General features: G+C 37.9%; 1 protein-coding gene and 1 long non-coding RNA gene across 7 annotated transcripts in view; both read left to right on the top strand.

Annotated features, from left to right (window-relative positions):
- The window catches only part of sorcs2 (sortilin-related VPS10 domain containing receptor 2), a 393875-nt gene that overhangs the window by 279622 nt on the left and 93564 nt on the right, over positions 1–20689 (top strand). For 5 of the 6 annotated variants that reach the window (XM_085154789.1, XM_085154790.1, XM_085154791.1 and 2 more), the window contains exons 4-5: positions 8548–8712; positions 11550–11623. In XM_085154789.1, coding sequence (XP_085010915.1) covers positions 8548–8712; positions 11550–11623 — 239 coding nt within the window. Of the gene's footprint in view, positions 1–4782; positions 5825–8547; positions 8713–11549; positions 11624–20689 lie in introns of those variants that run through there. The other variant, XM_085154795.1, reaches the window with a different exon arrangement.
- Positions 5813–7527, top strand: LOC146523338 (uncharacterized). The gene is made up of 2 exons (XR_014873283.1): positions 5813–5914; positions 5951–7527. It is a non-coding gene; the product is annotated as an uncharacterized LOC146523338 (long non-coding RNA).

Raw genomic sequence — 20689 nt, forward strand, 5'->3', positions numbered from 1 at the left:
CACAATAAAAATAAAAGTAATGTTCATCTCCACTCCACTTAAAAGATGTAGACTGTTGCACCACTGTCCTCCCTCCAGCACATGAACTGAAAAGGACTGAAGATAGGGCTAGTGTGCAGCAAAAACACGTTACATTACTGCGTTACTAAAAAATGTATTGTGATTAAAGTAATGCATTACTTACTAATACATTACTTTAATCACATTATTTGTCATTGTATTTAAAAAAAAAAAACTTGGGTGTGTTTCCTGTCACATTTACAGCCCCTGCCAGCCTCTCAATATTATTTTTTCAGTGCAATAGGTTGTAAAGTTTGGTATAAAGAATATGCATTTGAACTTTATGCTCTCAACTACTGATTTTCCACACCCTCAGTGTGTGAGTGTGTGTGTGTGTTTTCATCTGAACTCAAGCCAAGATGTGGGACTTTGCTGAAACTGGTCACCTCCATTGTAACACAAATGCAGCTGCCTGGGAGGAAGCTAATGGACTGTCGGACTGTCACACTGTCGCAAAGCTGGCCAAAAAACACACTGCCAGACCTCTCACACCTCTATCTCTGACACCTCTGACAATGTGTTGTTCATGTTTGGCTTTCGGATTCCCCATTCTAACCACTTCTCACCTCACCTTAGAGAAGTGCAGTGACAAAAATGCTGGAAAGAGTCAGGACTGGCTTCTGAGCAAGAGGCTTTTGCTAAGTGTTTAAATTTGAAACTGATTGTACTGGTAATTGAATATTGAAGTGATACAATATCCATTCAACATTATGGATTAACCTGCTTGAGGACTGATTGAAAATATTGACAAAGTTGAAATCACACTTGAAACTAGTGGAATTACCACAGTGGAAGATATTATAAAAGTGAATATAAGACCAAATAGTATCATAAAAATCGTTTTTGCCCCTCTAACTCAATAAGAAAATGTCATAGTTTTTATTGGGTTTAGACAGAAGTGGAGTTTGAAGCTACAATCTTGACCTCGGGCAAAACAGTCTCAACTCAAGGTCATTTCATAGCTTGTTGCTGAGTTACTGAGATTGGAGTCAAAAACAGTTTTTTTAAGGTAACATTGCTTTTTCAGTCTTCTAGAAAGTTAAAAATGTTTGAAATGATCAAACAGACATACAATACTCTCAAACTTTCAAACTACTCTAGGCTTTAAAATGAGCCTCTCATGTTCTTTGTCCTAATCCTCCACAAAAAGAACATTGTTATAGGTATTCAGGCACTATATGCCCTGCTAATTCATTCAAATTAAATGGCTGTTTGGTCTTTATGTAAACCACTTCAGCAAGATGACCTTGATTTTACACTCTGTCCAAATAGCATGACTATATTTTGATATGACAAGAACTACCTGAAGAGGATTTGTTTCATTGGTGATATGAAACAATCCTGAAATACACTGCAAACAAATCTTAAACTAAGATGGTACAACAGAGATGTGCAGTACTTTAGGTAGGGCACGAGGGAGACTCATGTCATAAATAAAAGGTGGTTGTCTGATCAAAACTTCCATCCATCCTTGTTTAGTTTAATAACCACCACAAGACTAAAGGGAAGGACTAACTGAGCATCTTCTGAAACTTGTTTTGCTGTCTGGTGATATCCTCTGGCCTCCCATGCTGCGTTCCCCTCCCAGGTCTTCCTAACAGACCATGGCTCAGTAAGCTGTGGTCACATGGGGCCCTCTCTCCCAGTGGAAGCTAGAACTCAAGCAATTTATATATGTAATTGAGTGGAAAGAAACTGTACCAGGAACTGCACTAGTATGCATGTGCATGGGTATGTTTATATGTGTTGACCCAGATGTTAATAACAAAGAAACATTCTGATTTATACGACTAGGTCCTAACTTATTAGGTTTATCTTCTTTTATATCTGTCTGTCACTCATTGCTGAAATCTGGGAAGGTTCACTTACAGTTTTCCAAAACATGGCTACATGGCAGGCCATTGAATCTTTCCTACGAGTTCATAACAAAGTTACGAGAAACAAAAATGTATTGTGAATTATAGATAGCAGGCTGAATATAAGGATAACAAGGCTACTGAAAGCTATTTTTGAGATAATTACCTTGAACATGGCGTGGAGTCTCTGTGCTGAATCTGCAAAAACAGATTCCTTCATTGATTTATTACTTTCACAACTGTGTACCTAACCTGTGGAAGAAACAAGAAAAAAACAATAAATATAGAATAATATTTGCAAAATAACAATTCAAAAGGTATCCTTCATCGACTTCTCTCATTTTTCTGTGCACATGTACAGTAAGTACACAATTCATTTGCATAGATGTGCATTTGTGCCGGTGTGCTTGTATCATGCAAAAGCTTTCTCCATTCCTCAAACTTGAGGTTTTCATCAGCCATATTAGCCTGCAGCCATAAAACCCTTCAGCTGTTCAAAGATGTGTCATGCAAAACAAATGCACATTCTCATTCTTCTCTGGGCATAGACCTCCATGTTGTTCATGTTCCAACTGCACACCAGCACTCTTTTATAAGCTGTTTTAAGCTGCCAAGAAGATTGTGCTGTTTTATAATTGACAGCGGGAACTGATCATTGTTGACACACATCAGAAAGTATCAGCTCTATAATCTGAGCAACTGTGATCGAAAGATTATCAAACATCGTACAGATTACGCAAGCTCTTCCCAAAGCCACACTGGTGTTTAAGCCGTTTTGCAGATTAAAAAGAGCTGAGTTTTGTTCCTATAAGTCCCCTTAATGTGTCACACCCCAGCAGTCTCCAGAGCAGACACAGGAAGTTTAGAGTCTGCTTTTATCTGCCATGCACAATAGGAGCACTGTGCTTTGCTAAGCTTGAGCTATGACTCGGAGGAAATCGTTATGAAGGAAGAATGTATCAAAGTCCTTTGATTGTGGAGGATCATAACTTGTGCGAAAGGAATTGTCTGTCTGCCCTCCCCCAATCCCATTTTTGAAACCTCACTGAAAAGTTCACCTTCTTATCTGTCAGTTGGTTAGTCAAGCTCAGTTTCAACTCTGTAAAGATTTGAAGGCATTCCTCCGAGCCTACACTTTGACAAGACTGCCACTTGTTGGTAAGTCAGGTTACTGCGCCATGAGGATGAGTGCATCAGTGGCACACTCATCTTTTACAAACTCCTACATTATTTTCTGTGGTTTCTGTGGTGAATAATAAAAGATAAAAAATTTTAAGATTCGTTTTAGCAATTTTGTCCCATTTTGAGTTTCCCAGGTTGAAACCCAATAAGGGAACAATGCATGAATATGGAGGGGTTACAAGACGTTTAAGTACCACATGAAATGCACAACTCACAATAGTGCATAGAATAGAAAAGTTTTTTTCTTTTGGCTAAGGTTTTGAATTTAATTTTAAACTCCTTTCACCTAAGGTCTCAAAAATACCCGTACAATCAAATGGAACTGCAAAGATTTCTCAAGTGATTTAGTAATACACTTTAAGCTTAGATATATCTCAACTTGGAGTCCTCGGTGTGTAAATGGTAATGGTAAATGGACTTGTTCTTCTTCTTCTATCGAAAAGTATAATTGTGTTTAGCTTCGTTGCATGATGATCTGTGTTTCACTGTTGCTAAAACTACAGAAACTGTCATGGTCCTGGGTCGGTGACCCAGCGCTTTGAGTTTATGATTATTAATTTCTAGTTTATTCTGATTTTGTATTAGTTCTTGGGGTTTGGTTGTCGTGTTTATTTTCCCTACCTGTGTCTCCCTCTGTGCTCTGTACGGGTCCTCGAGTTTTGTGTTGTAAAACAGCCTGTGTGTTTCCTGTTTTACTTTGTAGGTCTGTGTCTCGTTATGCCCATTAGTTCCAGCTGTGTCCCCTCCTGTGTGCCATTCCCTTGATTGCTGCTATGTGTATTTAGTGTCTGTGTCTTCCCCTACTCGGTGCCGCGTCGTTAACGTCTGTTCATCTTCTTACCTCTACTAGCTGTGTGTTCTGCTTCTATGTTCCTAGTGTTTAGTCTCCTGCTCCAGTTTAGTGTTTCTTTTCCAGTGTTTCAGTCCTTGGTTCCTCTGTTCAGACTTTTGTTTGTCTTTTGGTGAGTTTAGTTAGTACGAGGTTTTTCCCAGCAATAAAGCTGCGCTTTAAGTTTCACTTCCGTGTCTGAGTTCTGCATTTTGGGTCCACCACTCCTGCTTGCCTGCCTGCCACAAAGCGATTCATGACAGAAACTAAACTGGAGCAGGAGACTAAACACTAGGAACATAGAAGCAGAACACACAGATAGTAGAGGTAAGAAGATGAACAGACGTTAACGACGCGACACCGAGTAGGGGGAGATACAGACATAGCAGCAATCAAGGGAATGGCACACAGGAGGGGACACAGCTGGAACTAATGGGCATAAGGAGACACAGACCTACAAAGTAAAACAGGAAACACACAGACTGTTTTACAACACAAAACTCGAGGACCCATACAGAGCACAGAGGGAGACACAGGTAGGGAAAATAAACACGACAACCACACCCCAAGAACTAATACAAAATCAGAATAAACTAGAAATTAATAATCATAAACTCAAAGCGCTGGGTCACCGACCCAGGACCATGACAGTTTCTGTAGTTTTAGCAACAGTGAAACACAGATCATCATGCAACGAAGCTAAACACAATTATACTTTTCGATAGAAGAAGAAGAACAAGTCCATTTACCATTACCATTTACACACCGAGGACTCCAACTTCTTTTTCCGCCTGAAATTTTGCAGCGAAACTCGCCCCACAGTTTTGAGACAAGGTTCACATATGTTATATCATTTTGTGCGGCTGAATCTGGAATGGTGTACTATGACTTTTGGTGTTTATGACTTTTATAGTTTTTTAAATATTAATATTTTAGTGAAAATTTTCCCGCGCTTATGTGCCGCACAGTTTTGAGACAAGGGTTACATATGTTATATCATTTTGTGCGGCTGGGTCTGGACTAGTATGCTATGACTTTTGGTGTTTGTGACTTTTATAGTTTTTTAAATATTTAGATTTTAGTGCAAATTTTGGCCCATTTCTAGGCCCATGAGAAAGATTCAACTTTTGGCCCCATAGGAACAGATTTCAAACTTCATTTGTGGTGTGTTGGCTCTCTAGTGGTATGTCGGGAGTGGTACTGTCTACCTGTATTTGGATTACCGTAATGACGACAATATCAACGGTGCCACAGCGTCGCTGCTTTCAGGAACCATTGGAATTTTTAAGGTTGCGCAACCATTGAATAGTTACGGTAACCACAAGGGTGTATGCTTGGTGGAAACTTGGCGGCCACCACTTCGTTTTATGTCTTTTATTAGTGTTTCTAGGTCACAAAATAAACTTTTAAGATATTTTCAGATGAGAATGTAGGTGTGTAAACTTCAAATAGCTGCTTGTTTTATCAAGACAAGGCATATTAGCAACAGTTCTCTTACGTGTTGCTGCTAGCCGGCTAGCTAGCTAGCGCGGCTAGCGACCCTTCGCTAAAAAGCACCCGGGCTTCGCTTACAGTGAGCTGGCTCTAACTCCTTTCACCTCCCCGATCGCAGTCTGTGTCTCAGTGGACTTGTTTTTTGTTTATATGGGCCGATGATGCTGGTCGATGTGGGGAAAAATAACTGAGTTGTTTGGTGGTGGCTAACACGGAGCTACAACAGAGGGCAGCTAGCCACCGGTGTATGTCTCTTTCCCCTCCTATGCGGGGAAAGAGACTTATGAGGCGGCCGCTGATCGACCGGTGGTGGCTAACGCGGAGCTCAATCATGGATCAGGGAAACCAAAGGCAGGAGAAGCAGGCGGCTGCCGGTCAGACCGTGAGGTGAACTGAATTTCAGGTAAGAAGTTATGAATTGCACTCTATTTGGGTCAGATATAAACTGAGTTTAGGTGTAGTTTATTTTCGTTGTGCTGACTTTTTACAATCAGTTACAATCAGTTTTTACAATCATACTGCGTGCTAGCTAGCACGATGGAGTTTCTATACAGTTGTGTGTGCGCTAAGTTACTGATGTTGAACTTTATGACAGCCTCCCCTGTCATTCTCTCGCCTGTTGAAACTTCAATCATGAAACTGATCAATGATCGGCTTTTCTCTTGTTTGTTTATTGGGCTAAACAACAGCAGCATGTTTAAGCTTGATCAGCTGTTGTTAGAATTCATTTGATTTTAATTTCTAGTATCAGCTGATGTTTGCTGGAGCCACAGCTGAAAAAAGGGCTGGTCCTAACCAGGAGATGTCCTTACTGAATCATCAGAGCTGAACTGGTGATGGAGAAACGGGTTTACCTTTTAGGTGACATGAATGAGTTGAAGGAAAGTTATGAACTATTTCTGAGAGACAAATAACACCAAGCTCCTTTTTTGTGTAGCTGACAGCTGGTAACTGTGCAGGGGCGGATCTAGCAAAGCTTTTGCCAGGGGGCCAGGTAGGGCATTAACAGGGAAAGGGGGGCACAAAGATATACTTTTCTTTCTTACTCTCATATAAAATATTTAGCTTTTATTAAATAGTTATCTGAATCTTACAACCAAAGTTTGTATAACAATACACAAGATTGGCTGTAGACCATTGTTAATCATTCAGAACACTGTGTAAAAATAACAAAAAACAAAAAGTGAATGCAAAAGTGCATAAATATTTATTTTATGTGTTTGATGTGTGTGGCGGGGCGTGGTCTGCAGTGCCACTGCAGGGGAGGTGGACCCACCTGAGCGGCATCTGCAATCACGCCTCTCGGGCGTAAAGTCTGTGCTCTCTCGGCTGTTTTTTTTTTTTTGGTGCGTGTCGGGCTGTGAGATGAAAAGCTACAGCCGGCTGTGTGGGTACAGCAACCATGTGTGAAAAGTGGTCCATAACGTAATGCTTCAAAGTGTGTTCATGCAAACATTGTCAGGTCTGCCGTGGTACAATGGGACTTCTGCTCATGAACCTCTGCGCACAGCGTCTGCAAATCGGGGCTGTACGAAGTCACCTCATCTTTACACAAAACTGTAAGCTGTCATCTGTGAGGCGCGAGCGGTGTTTGTTTTTACCATAGTTCATGGTGGAGAATGGCTGCTCTGCTGAGTTTTGCTCTCTGTAGCCATATGAATGGCAAACTACACTGATTAGCAGCGGCATAGGCACACTTAAAATTTCTTCTGAAGTTTTCGCTTTCTAGTTTTATTTGATCTTTTTGGGGTTTTTTTGGCTTCCTGCTGGAAAAAACCCATCCTTTCTGCTGTTTTTTGTTTTCTGGCGATTTAAAGGAACCATTCGATTTCTGAGTTTAGGTCTAGTTGTCAAAGCATCAAGTGTGTGGATGCTCTCCAGCAGGTGTGACTGATTTTTGACCAAAGAGATCGATGGACTGGTTATTCAAACATTACTAAAAGTATCTTCTGTAACACAAGGCCCTGAAAGAAATCCAGATCAGGCAGATAACCCATAAGTTTCTTGGCCTACTGGGACACTGAAGTGAACATTATTAAAACTGTGCTTTCCCTGCTTTGATGAGGCAAACATGCTGTGTAAGAGGCATATTGCGTCCAGGTTTGTGTAATAAATTTACCCAAGGATAAGCATACAAATATGAAGCTTTTCCTTTCTAATACTAAAGTACTGAACTCCCTCTAGAAGGAGCTACTGTAACCTTTGAAAACACTATTAAATATACAATTGAATACAAATTGCCTTCGGCAAGGTTGGATATTAAGGTTCTTTTGGAAGTGAAGGAGGAATATAGGCATTAAAAAGGGAATTTTTTTTTCTCTTTCTTTGTACGTGGGCAAAAGCATGCAGTCTTAAAATAAGAATTAAAAGCATTTGCAGTACCTTGACAATTTCCTTTGAGTTGATTTATTTGCTTTCTCAATTGTTTCTGCCCACACATAATACTTATTTTTTTAAATAGCCATTACATGTTGAATATCCTTGTCATTAAAATTATATCTCTGGTTTGCATCCATTAATCTTTGCTGAAACATTTGTTAAGTAACATTACAGCTATCAGCAAGTTACTTTATTGCATTTCTCTGACTGAGGACACTTTTTATAAGCAGTTGCTGTAAACAACCAAAAACCCTCATGGGATAGCTTCCCACCTCTCACGCACTGTTAATGAACATGACTGGTTCATTAGTTCCTATCGATTTCCCCTATTGGGACACTTATTGCAAGTGTCTGGGACATAATTGTGATTGGTGGGTTGGCAGTTCCTGGTGTCCCCTGTATTTAATGTTTTCACTTTATGAGCTATAAAAGTCTGAATAGATAATCAATAGAGTGTTGCCATGGTTTAAGCCGCCTGTAAGGTTGATGGAAAGTTTTTCTGTCCCAGAGGATGGCCTTGAATGAATGTGCATGCATGGCAGTGAATGCATTCATATTTATCAGGTTTTCAGTGCATACAGGTGAATTAACATGGACAAGTACTGATATGAGGAGGATATTTTCAACAGACTGCTGACTTGGCACCAGATATGTTGCAGGATGCTTTGGACCGTATCATCTGTGACCTTCTTTTTTCTTCTTTTTCTTTCTTTTCTTCTTCGCTGTTCTCTCTATCATCTCTTACAGGTAATTCTGGTGGGTTCCTCTATAAATGAACGAGATCAAATGCTGTTTATCAGCACAGATGAAGGTTCCTCCTTCCAGCGGCAGTCCATCGACTTCACACCTGACACGCTCATCTTCCACCCCAAGGAAGAAGACAAGCTTCTGGCCTATTGCAAGGAGGGCAGGGTGGGTTGTAGACACAAACATAAAAGAAATTGTTGATTCTGTAGCTGAAATAAATGCACAAGGAGTTATCATTGGTGTTACGTTACTAAATCTTTTGTGGTGCAGCAGCGCATTATATCTCAAGATTTACGACTAAACTCAGGAAAAAAAAAACGTCATATGTTGTTTTTTCATACCACAGTAATGCTGTTCTGTAATTCTTGAATTAAAGTGAAATGAATTAAACAATAACCATATCCAAACACAGTGACGATATAGTGTAGTTACACTTGGCTTCTAGTTGGAAACCCTTTGGCAAGTTCTAAGAAGAAATAAAAACGTATATCATAAAACAATGTTTTTAATTATAAATAACCCACAAATCTATTTGTATATAGAAATCTGAATGTAAAACTTTTGCTTTAAATTTTATTTTTAAGGTAAAAGTTTAAATATGTATATTTATTACGTTGCTGTCAGATCTTGCACTGACTTTTCTCAGCAAACATCTAATGGCTGCAGTTATCCCTGTTTCTTGTGCACCTCTCCCTACCCTACTCATCCTTTCCAATTTTCCATACATTCTATGCAGCACTCAGCGAATGACTAGACATTCAGCAATGACCTTATGGGGCTTACTGTCCTTGTGGATGGGCCAGTGAAGGTCATCTGGACAATTGTCAAGTCAGCAGCCTCGAATGTAGTTGCTTGCACTCGACTAGACTGAGATACACACATAATTTACTCAAATTTAGAAGGAAATATTAAGTCAAGATAATCCATTATCTCAAATACTTTTTAATTTTGAACAGCAAAAGCCACAATCACCCAAATTAAAACAAAACAGGCATATAAAGACAAACATTTCACTTTATGTGCAATTAATATAGATTAATATAGATTTTATGTAAAACCTTTTCATTATATATTTTTTTAGTTTCACTACCATTAAAAACAATTAACAGTAAACAGAAACAATTAAACTATGATGGAAGATCCTGAGGTGCTGGTTAATGACTGTCAATGCACACTTGTAGAGCAGATAATAATTCAGCTACATGGCTTTTTATGTCACACACTGTTGTTTTTCATCCTGCTTAAGTTAATTGCTTTCATAGTTGTAACATGTCACTCCAGTCTGAGCCAACACGAAAGCCAGGGCATCGTATTGCTGTCCAATGAATTACTTATGTCTTTTTGCCGAGACATGAGATGATTCAGTGGATAAGACATTCAAGCCTGCAGCACTGTAGAAAACCTGCAAGATGAAAATAGTGTTGGTCAAAAATGCTGCTTTCTCATGTAGGTTAGAAACACTCAATCAACAGATTTATTAATAAGCAATGAGAGATGTTCATCTCACTGCATTTGACTGTTTTATAGCAGTAGCTTCAGTTAGGGGATCAAAGCAGAGCCAAGGAATTTAAAGATGTATCACTTGGGGACACATGTGGAATGGCCAATTCTGAGCAAAGCTAATGTTAACAGCACCACTGGTGTGAAACAGCAACAACAAATTATCTTCACCACGTTCCAGTCATTTATGGTGATAACACAAAGGTAGTGAAAGGTAGTATATCTGATCTGGCAGTGATATACAAAGGTCGGAAGCCCAAAGTGCAGATAGCAATATTTTTGTCGTAGAGAGCGTAGAAGTATTTTATTTTATGTTATTATGTTAGTTGACTGTAGTCGCCTATGTGGAAACAGCACAGCTATGTCTTGATGCATGCTCAATCATACAGGTAAGGTATTCATCCAGGTAATCATCCAGGTACTTTTGGATACAGCACAGCTATATTTCACGTTGTTGTCTACCACCACACCTGGGTAATTCACCAATCATACACTAAAAATATTGAATTAAAGGGCAGTTTGTTTAGTTTAGTTTATCTGCCACAGTCTTTGTACTTATCTGTATGTTATGAATTCATTTTTTTTGGATAATACCTTTTTAAAAACTAATAAATTAAGACTTTATCAATCTGTCAAGATCAACAAAATGTAATTTCATTTTGTTTTGTTGCACAAACCACCAAACAACTACTCGTATTCATCAAAGTCCTTATTTTTTGCACCGACTGAATTAAAACCCAATGTAAAAAGTGGCATTTGGGCTTAAATAAAAAGACCCTGAAAACCAAAATGGAAATAAAGCTCAAGATATTTAAGTAGGTGAGACATAAGTTTGAATAGTTAATAAGCTTGAATTGGCTCAACTCCTCCTCCACTTCAATAATTTACACATAATTAAGCAGGAAATTCAATTAGGTTTTAATCTGTTCCATATGGGCAGGCTGCAGATGGAAACGAGGAATCCATTCAAACAGAACAAAAAAATCATTTAGCTGGAGAATGATGTGAGGATGCAGAGCAACATTTTCAAATTACGGTTTGTGAGGGCAGACACATATTTACATCAAGGTCAACCTTCATTTCTCTTTTTCACAGCAACAAAAGAATGTGTTTTTAGGATTAGCTTGTCGTTACTGATTACATTTATTTTCCGATGACCATGAGTGAGATAGGCAGGAGCTGAGCAGAATGAGAAGGTGCAAGGATTGTGTGTGTGTGTGTGTGTGTGTGTGTGTGTGTGTGTGTGCTAATACACACTTAATGCACACACCTTGTCACGCTGACACACACACGGCTGCCAAACCTGTTATGATTAATATGTGAGCTCAGTTTTAATGTGCTGAAGTATGAAATGTAGTATCTTGATTGGATGAATAATTTTCTATAGTGACCTCCATTGTAAAATAAACAGCTGGCAATAATCTGGAGATACGTTATGCTACATGAAAATTGTGCTTTTTTTCTGTCTAATTGTGTGGGGTTTTTTTGTTTTTTTTGTCCAGCTCTTTGCTTCAGCAGATCTGGGCCGCAAGTGGACATTACTGCAGGAGAGGGTGACAAAGGACAGAGTTTTCTGGTCAGTCTAACTTAATTTTATAAAATTTGATGGATAAGATGCCAAGAATGCAGCTGTGTTTGTGTCATAGCTGGGGCCAGCATTACTAAGCAAGTTCATGATACCCAAGATATCTTTTTCTTATTTCCAGTCACTTATCCAAACATCAGCAACATCAGTAACTGAAGGTGGATCAGTCAACCCAGATTCTCCCATTCTTTTTATGAGTATGGTCACATAAAAATGTGCAATTTGATTAATCATAGACATGGACTAGTCTACTTGCAGCAAAGCAGTATAATTTACGAATGAAGAGACTATATTGAAAGATGTTAAACAGATAATACATCTGCAAGTTGGTACATAAGAATGTGTGATTTAAACTTTACACATGGAAGGAAAAAGAAGGGAATGACGTTGTTCCCTAAGAATCTCCATTTCTTATTGATGCTTGTCAGATAAAGACAAATACTATCTCTAGAACTACAGTCCTTTCTACTACGTAAATACTGAAGTTCTAGGGATTTTGTTGGAAAGAACTGATTGGTCATTATGTTGTAGTTTTGTACATGTTTGTGTCTTTTCTAAAGGATAACATGCACCAGAGCACATTAGGCCTGCAGCATATCTTACCATGGCGGTGTACCCATTAAGAAGATAACCTTTGTGTTTACCCTGAAAACCAAAGGATAAACCTGACAGTACCACACTTGCCTGACTCAGTCTCTAGGTTTGCTCTACAGGCCTCTGATAACTTCTTCACTGATATATAGTTTTAGAAACTGTGAGAATTAAGGTTGCCACCAAACAAAACATTTTCTGTTTCTTGTGCAAAGATGATTAATACTGGTTCTTGAACATATGTCAGTGTTTTGGCTAACCCTAATAAGTTAAGGAAGAGAGGAATGAAAATACAAGTACAAGGACTTTATTTTGAATTTACTTTGAGATGGGTGTTGAAGGCTATAATAAACACAGACGAAAAGAAAATTTGAACTGCTTAAGGTTATTTCAGTTCACTTAAGTTCAATTTAGTACCAAATCACAATAACAGTCACATTGTAAGGTAAGAACCCTACATTATTCTGGAGAAAACCTCAACAATCAAGCAACCCCTAGACAAGTTTGCATTTGTAGAAAGGACAACCTATGGCAGAGCCATGGCTCAGGGAATCCCTGCTATCTATCAAAAAAAGTTAAAAAGTAGTTATATGGCTCCACTGGTATATAAACATGTGGGGAGAGTGAGAGCTGAATGGTGAAGAACTGCTTAGTTCATTGCATCAAGTCTCTTAGGACTTTGATCCTATAGCTACATAACGGGTCATATGTCTAGCCTTAACTGTTAGCTTTATCAAAAAGGAAAGTTTTTCTTAAAAGTAGAGAGGCTGTTTGTCTCCTGAAAACAAACTGGAAGCTGGTTCCACAGGAAGGAGGCCTACTGAAAGTTGAAGGCTCTATTTGAAGGATTTAACTGGGTGCCGCTGAAGAGAAGCTAATATTGGACAAGAATGAACTCACTTTATCATCCCTGTCAGTACTCTGGCAACAGCATTTTGGATTAACTGGGGGCTTAGTGAACTTTAAGAATGACCTGATAATGATAAAAAACAATAGTCCAGCATAAAAATAATGAATGCAGATATAAGACAGAGATATTGTGCAGAAGAAAGAAACAAGTTCTACATAATTGTTTAATATGCACATTGAAGGACTTATCCTGGTATGGTAATGCCAACCAGATTCAGAATGCAATTAAACACATAATAACCTCAGTTTTGTCTGAATATTGGAAGGAAATTATGGGACATCCTTATGTCTTTAAAATATGCCAGGAGCCAAAGTATATGACTTGTGTCATCTGGCTTCGCAAATGAATCATACTGGGTATTATCTACGTAGCAATAAAAATGTATGCAGTGTTTTCTGATAATATTCTCTAAGGGACGCATGTATAATATAAAAAAGTATGGATCCCAGCACAGAACCCTGTGGAACTCCATGACAAACTTTGTGGAGAAGACTATCAGCTTACATGAACGAAATCAGGTACATACAATTTAAACCATTGGAATGTATTTTCTTTAATACAATTTTAGTTGAGATTAACAGTTTAATCTAAATTTATGTTGAAAAATATTGTGATCAACAGTATCAAATGCTACAGAGTGACCTAACAGGACAAGCACAAAGACATGTCCTTTGTTTGAGTCCATGAGAATGTTATTCATTTCAGGTTTTAAATTATACACAATCTAATAAGAACCTATGGCGCCAGAATAGAAAAGTCTCTTTGAAAGTAATAATACTCATTAAACGTTACATTAGTATAAAAATGAGAAGATGGGGCTTCGTAAAAAATTACACTTACTAACATTTTTAAAACTCACTAATTAACTCTAATGGGCTACAGCTGCTCCACAGAAGTCAAATACTAGACCCCAAATGAAACTATCTAAAAAAGAATGTAAAGATTAGAAAATGTTAAGTATATGAATTATTACAATTGTTCCCTTAATTTTATATTTTGCCCTTCAGTTGAAGAAGAAATGACATCCACATCAGTTTATGTATAATTTTAATATGCCAACATAAGATGGTGATTGTGATGAACCTTATCCTGTTTACCTTGACAGATACAAACTTCTCTGTATTCTGTAGAAAAATATTGTGATCAATGATGATTTTATATATTTTTCCATAGCATTACATTTGAATTTAACAGTTCAATCTTTCAAATAACGGACAAATATTTGTGAAATCATGATACATTTGTGAATGTATTTTAACAATCTAAATATGCATATATGTACAGACAAATACATTTAGACAAGAAAATTGTTTTATTACATTACAGTGATTTTACGTTAATTTACATTTGAAATGTGAAATCACAGTCCATTTATGTAAATTTAATGATATTCTAGAAGAACAGAACAAAACACAGTAAAATACTTTTATATTAGGATTTTTTTTTTACAGTGTAGGACTTTGCTCTTCTAGACAGAGATCTCAGTTCTTCCTGGATCTGCTGGAGCCACTTGCCCAGCTTGGGGTTCACTGCACCAAGTAATCCATTTACCACTGGGACCACTGTTACCTTTGCCCTCCACATTTTCTCGAGCTCTTCTCTGAGCCCTTAGTACTTCTCCAACTTCTCGTGTTCCTTCTTCCTGATGTTGCTGTCATTCAGTATCGCTACATCTATCACTATGACTGTCTTCCTCTGCTTGTCCACCACTACCATGTCCGGTTTGTCCGTCTGTATCTGGAAGTTCCACAGAAACTTACCTTGGTCGTTGAGAATGCAAATCCCATTTTGACTTTGGAACATCCTTGCTATACCTGGCACAGGCATTCCTGTATACTATGCAAATCACTTGGTTAATGGCGTTCCATGTATGCCCTGCCTGCTAGCATCTTGCACCCTGCTGTTATGTGCTGGATGGATAGATAACGACCTGTCACAAAAACAGGAAAATACATATTTTAAAAATCTGTCAAAAACAAATAGTTTTTGGTTCGTCCCACAAAGTTTCCCAATGGAACTTTTGTCCAACCTGTCTTCGAATCCACCAAATCTCAAATCTGCTCAATATTTTTCAAGTTTGGACTTAGACTTGGCCAGTCCAACAGTTCTAGTTCTCTAGATTCCTTTTTCACATAGTTTGTGCACAGTTTTGAAATATGTTTTGGGTCATTCTCTTGTTGGTATATAAACCCATAAGCAATCCATTTCAGTCTACATCTTGATGAACCAGGCTAGAATTTTTTGTTCATTATATTATGCTAGCATCAAAATTTTTGTGGATGTTTGCAATCTTTGCAATTTGTCACATTGCACAGATAATGGCTTCTTAGAAGTTAAGTTTCCCTTCAGCCTTGTTCATTCAGTCATTTGCTTATGGTCAGTCTGGAGACTTTCTTAGAATATGATCTAAAAACATTTACCTCTTTTGCTGCCTGAAGCAGCAGTGGTCCTCCTTCTGTCTATGCTACTTAAAGTCTTAAGGTGCCTGAGATATGCTTCAGTCAGCTTTCATTTCTTCCTCTTCCTGCATTCTGTAAGGGCCAGACTCCAAAGCACACTTGACCACACTGTGAGAACACTTGAAGTCTTGCTCTATTTGTCTCAAAGACCATCACAGCATCACAAAGTGCTTCAATGTAGACTATTCCCATTTCAAAGAGCTCTCTGCATGTTCCCATTTTAAAATGAGGAGGAATTTCAAACTGAATTCACATTTTATACCCACATTTGAGCTGGCAGACTGGATTTATCAGAAATTAATCAAGCATTCAAGCACAAAATGTTCTGTTCAGAAAATGCAAGTAAATATCAGTAATTTGCCAACTTAATCAAAGAAAATTAGAAGAAAATTTTAAAGCATATTGTTTTATATTGTAAAACATTAAATTTGATGAAAATGAAACAAAATATGAATGGAAAAACAACAAAATTATATTTTAACATTAATAATATAATTTCATTTAAAGAGCTTGAACAACCAACAACATTGGTGGATCAACATTACACAAACATAAAAAAATATATAATTTTGGCCATTGCCAAGTGGTGGAGAGAGGGGGGGCAAGACCAGGTGTGTGTGTGTGTGTGTGTGTGTGTGTGTGTGTGTGTGTGTGTGTGTGTGTCTCGCTCTCTCTCATAGAACAATCTAAATAGTTTTAAATGGCTTTCACTGGTATTATTTGACCAGCTTTAATATTTATTATGAAATCAATGACATAACATCAAAAGCAGTGACTTTATTTACAGTGCAGGAGAGTTGTGCTATTTATAATGTCTTTCAGCAGTTCTTAGTTCAAAAGTCTTGTATTTACTAAATCCAGCATCTGATCTCCAGTGTTTCCAGGACAGAATCTCTTCTCTCAGCCATGCAAAACACAGGTAACCGCAGCTAACATTTGAAATCTTTGTGCTAACAATGATGAAAGAGACTTACAGATGGGCAAGACTGAACGTCAGGTCCCAGCTTAAATAGCAGTCAGCTGATTGCCAGCTGATTCACAGGTGCTTGATTGCTTGAGGCACATCAGGGCGAGGGCTGAGATCCCAGGAGGATCCTGCCCCCCTAAGGTAACGTGGAGCAAGCAGACACATATACACAGAGCAACAAGCAAACACACCAAGAGGTAGAGAGAGAGAGGTTGCTGTGATGGTAGATTTTTCGGGTTTCCTGCAGAGCACCATCTTCTTTTATACATAAATCTCCAGATGGCAGGAAGGAGGCATCCTGTTTCATTTACTAAGAGCTGCAGATTTTTCTTTTAAGAGTTAATAAATATGTGAAAATGACTCCCACCAGGGATAAAACAAACTTTTTAGCAAATGCAACAACTTAGACGAGAGGGGTAATTTACATCCCAAGTACAACTATGCATTGCATTTTGTATGAAAACTGTGGATTCCTATCTTAACAATCATTAATCTATTAAAGTTAACCAAGGTAAACAACCTTCAATAGATTAGTAGAGCTGGTGTGAGGCAATATACTTAAAAAAAGAAACTTTGCTCAGAAGCAAACCTGAAAAACCTGCTTGGATAGGAATCTTTTCGAGGTCAGGTGTTTCCTATCCTTTCAATGCTCACATTGGTTGTAATGCACAGGGGTCAAAGTTGTGGGAAATTACTACAGAGTGTTTTATAATAAAGCTGTCATCTCATCCCAGAGAGAAACAGAAAGCAGAAGAAAGTAAATGGCTCTTGTTGTATATATTTCACAGCTTTCACGATCATATATCTTCCAGTAAGTCTCCTCCTAACTCTAGTCTTCATATTTTATCTCCTTTTTCATTCTTCTATTCATCTGTTCTCTTTTACCATTTTCTCCCATCTGAATTAAGCTTCATGTTACTCATTCATGTAAAATAGGCATTATTGTAAAATTATAAGTTCAAATGTGCAGCATTCAAATACTATTGAGTCCCTCTTTCCCATCTTTTAAAGTTCCTGTTAGTGTGTTTCCTCTCTTTGCAAATATTAAATGAGTTGGTTCACACACCCGAGCAACTATGATTTATACCACCAGTGCTAACTCACAAATCATCCTCTCTGCAATGTAAAAATTGAGAGCTTGTGGAAGGGGTGCCATATAGGAAGAGAAACACCCTAAGTGCTTCCTTTTTTAGACCTAAGTTACATACTCAAGTAAGAGTGAGAGACCCCTGCAATGAGAGCTATATTATGTAATTCTTACTGTAACTTGTGGATTAAACTTTTTTTTTTTTTCTGTGAATAACATTTGGTTTTGACTTAATAGTGGCACAAGTTATGGACTTGTTTTCCAAATTCATATTTTGGAAACCATGAAAAATGGCTTAAACCTTTAAATATTGGCTACCCATCCAATATTTACTCAGAAACACCTGGAAAACAGAGTGACCATTTAACCATACAATATAAGAGCAGATTAAACTGGCAAAAAATTGCTGACCACTTGACTTAATACCCCTCGCCAAGTGCCATCATATAGCCAGTGGCCTATTGCGTCAGTTGGTCTTTACGAAACTTTTACTTTGATCTTTACAAAGCTTGGTCCTTGGCTTTATTGGTTTTATTTTTTTAGTTTATTTGTTTTGTTTTGTTTTGTTTTGTTTGATTGACTTGTATTGATTATTGACTGAGCTCCATACCACTAATATCATAAAGATTGTGGTCCTCCATTCAAAAGTTTATATATGTGGCTAAGGTTTTACATACATACATACATACTGTAAATGCATGTTGTTAGAGTTTTGGGATCTGAATTTAGCCAGGCATATCAGCTATAACAGGAATAGCAGAGACCAGAAGTCTTCCAGCAAGTGCACATAAATCACACAAAAAATATCACATTAAAATTAATCTGCCTTTAGGCTGGTCTAGCAAAATGTGTTCCAGTGGACCTTGTTTTTGTGATGCTAGGTTGTAAACTTTGTGTTTGTCATTCTCAATAAAATGAAAAAGCTGTTTATTGAAATTGAACTGACATTGCAAGGCTGACAACTTAAAAAAAAAGTAAAATGTTTAAGAATAGGTGAAGAAAACAGCTTGTATAATAAGAATAATAAGAATAATAATAAGAAGAATTTATTTGTATAGCACTTTTCAAAACAGAGATATATATGTACAGAAGATAAGTGTACATGTTTGAACATACAGACACAAAAACAGACACGCACTTTTGTTCCATCATACACACATACATGCATGCATGGTTGCAAACTATGGCCAAAAAATGTGAAAAGATTAAGGAAACACTAACCTATAAAAAATGAGTTTTCAGCAGTTGTTTTAAAACAAATAACAGAATCTGCTGTTTTAATAGTCTGAGGAAGGCTGTTCCACAGTTTGGGTACAACAATGTCAAAGGCTCAATCAAACCGAGGGACAGTTAGGAGACCCTGGTTAGACGATCGGAGAGGCCGGCTGCATTGATAAAATCTTACAAGCTCTGCTACATAAGCAGGGGTGTAGAGCCTTATGTTAGTTACACTGGAAGCCACTGAAGCAATCCAAGGGTAGCTGTAATATGTGGCCCCCAACTAGTTTTTGTTAGTAGCCTTGGTGCTATGTTCTGCACCAGTTGGTGATAGTAAATTGCAATAATTAAGGCAGGAGTATGGGCTCAAAATGTGGTCATAAATATTTTGTACTTGTAAATCAGGATTTGTATGTGTAAAAAAAATTTGTGTGTGCGTAAAAAAGATTTGTATGTGTAAAAAAAATTTGTGTGTGCGTAAAAAAGATTTGTATGTGTAAAAAAGATTTGTGTGTGCGTAAAAAAGATTTGTGCGTGCATAAAAAACATTTGTGCGTGCGTAAAAAAGATTTGTGCGTGCGTAAAAAAGATTTGTATGTGCAAAAAAGATTTGTGCATGCGTAAAAAAGATTTGTGTGTGGACTTAGCCAAAAAAACCCTGCAAGTTACAAGTACGAATTTTGACCCTATTTTTCTTCCTTTCATCTGATTGGTCAATGTCATGTCAATCACAAATGTAACAATCCAATCAGAGAACAGATGGGTTTGGCTGTCGGAGGGGCGCTTTTTTTGAACTGCAGGTCTGTGAAGGGAATAAATGCCCTTTTACATGCCAACCCAGCGTTTTCCTTCATCACCACGAAGGAAAACAGTCTGTGGTTGTCCGAGTTTGGTGATTTTTGTGTCACAGGTCTACGTGTTTAATATAGGGACTTCCACAGCCTTTTCAACAGCGCTGCGGACCGTGGGGTGGGGGCGGGCAGTGTTTTGGAAATGACAGTCTTCATTACAAAGCTTTCTTCGTTATGAATTAGCATAGATGTTTTTATTGAACATTTGAAGAACTAGCAAAAAAAAACAGAAACTCTTGTAGAGGACATAAAGTCAGAGATAGAAAAGACAAGGAGCAGGTGCATCTAGTACAGGTAGAGCTGCTGCAAAAACCCACAGAGCCCAGCAGCCAGCAACAAATTCTGGATCCTTTGCTTTTAGTTAGCAGTTAGCATTAGCAGCACATCCTGCTCCGATGTGAAAGGACTTTTATGCTGCGCACTGTGACTCACAGCAATGGTCCCGGGTCAGCCCTGACTTTGTGTTAAACTAATCCTAAAGTAATAATGGTATTTCTAACCACTGATATACCACAACTTTATCCTTTCAACAGCTACTGAAAGTTAGGGGACCTAGCTGCTATCGGATATTTATATAGAGATCCTCCAGCTTCAACCTGTATTACCCTTCAAGGACCTGCAGTTCAAAAAAGCGCCCCTCCGACAGCCAAACCCATCTGTTCTCTGATTGGATTGTTACATTTGTGATTGACATGACATTGACCAATCAGATGAAAGGAAGAAAAATAGGGTCAAAATTCGTACTTGTAACTTGCAGGGTTTTTTTTTTTGGCTAAGTCCACACACAAATCTTTTTTACGCACGCACAAATCTTTTTTGCACATACAAATCTTTTTTACGCACACACAAAATTTTTTTACACATACAAATCTTTTTTACGCACACACAAATCTTTTTTACACATACAAATCTTTTTTACGCACACACAAATTTTTTTTACACAAACAAATCCTGATTTACAAGTACAAAATATT

Source organism: Neolamprologus multifasciatus, chromosome 3 (assembly GCF_963576455.1).
Source record: "Neolamprologus multifasciatus chromosome 3, fNeoMul1.2, whole genome shotgun sequence".
Taxonomy (NCBI): Eukaryota; Metazoa; Chordata; class Actinopteri; order Cichliformes; family Cichlidae; genus Neolamprologus; species Neolamprologus multifasciatus.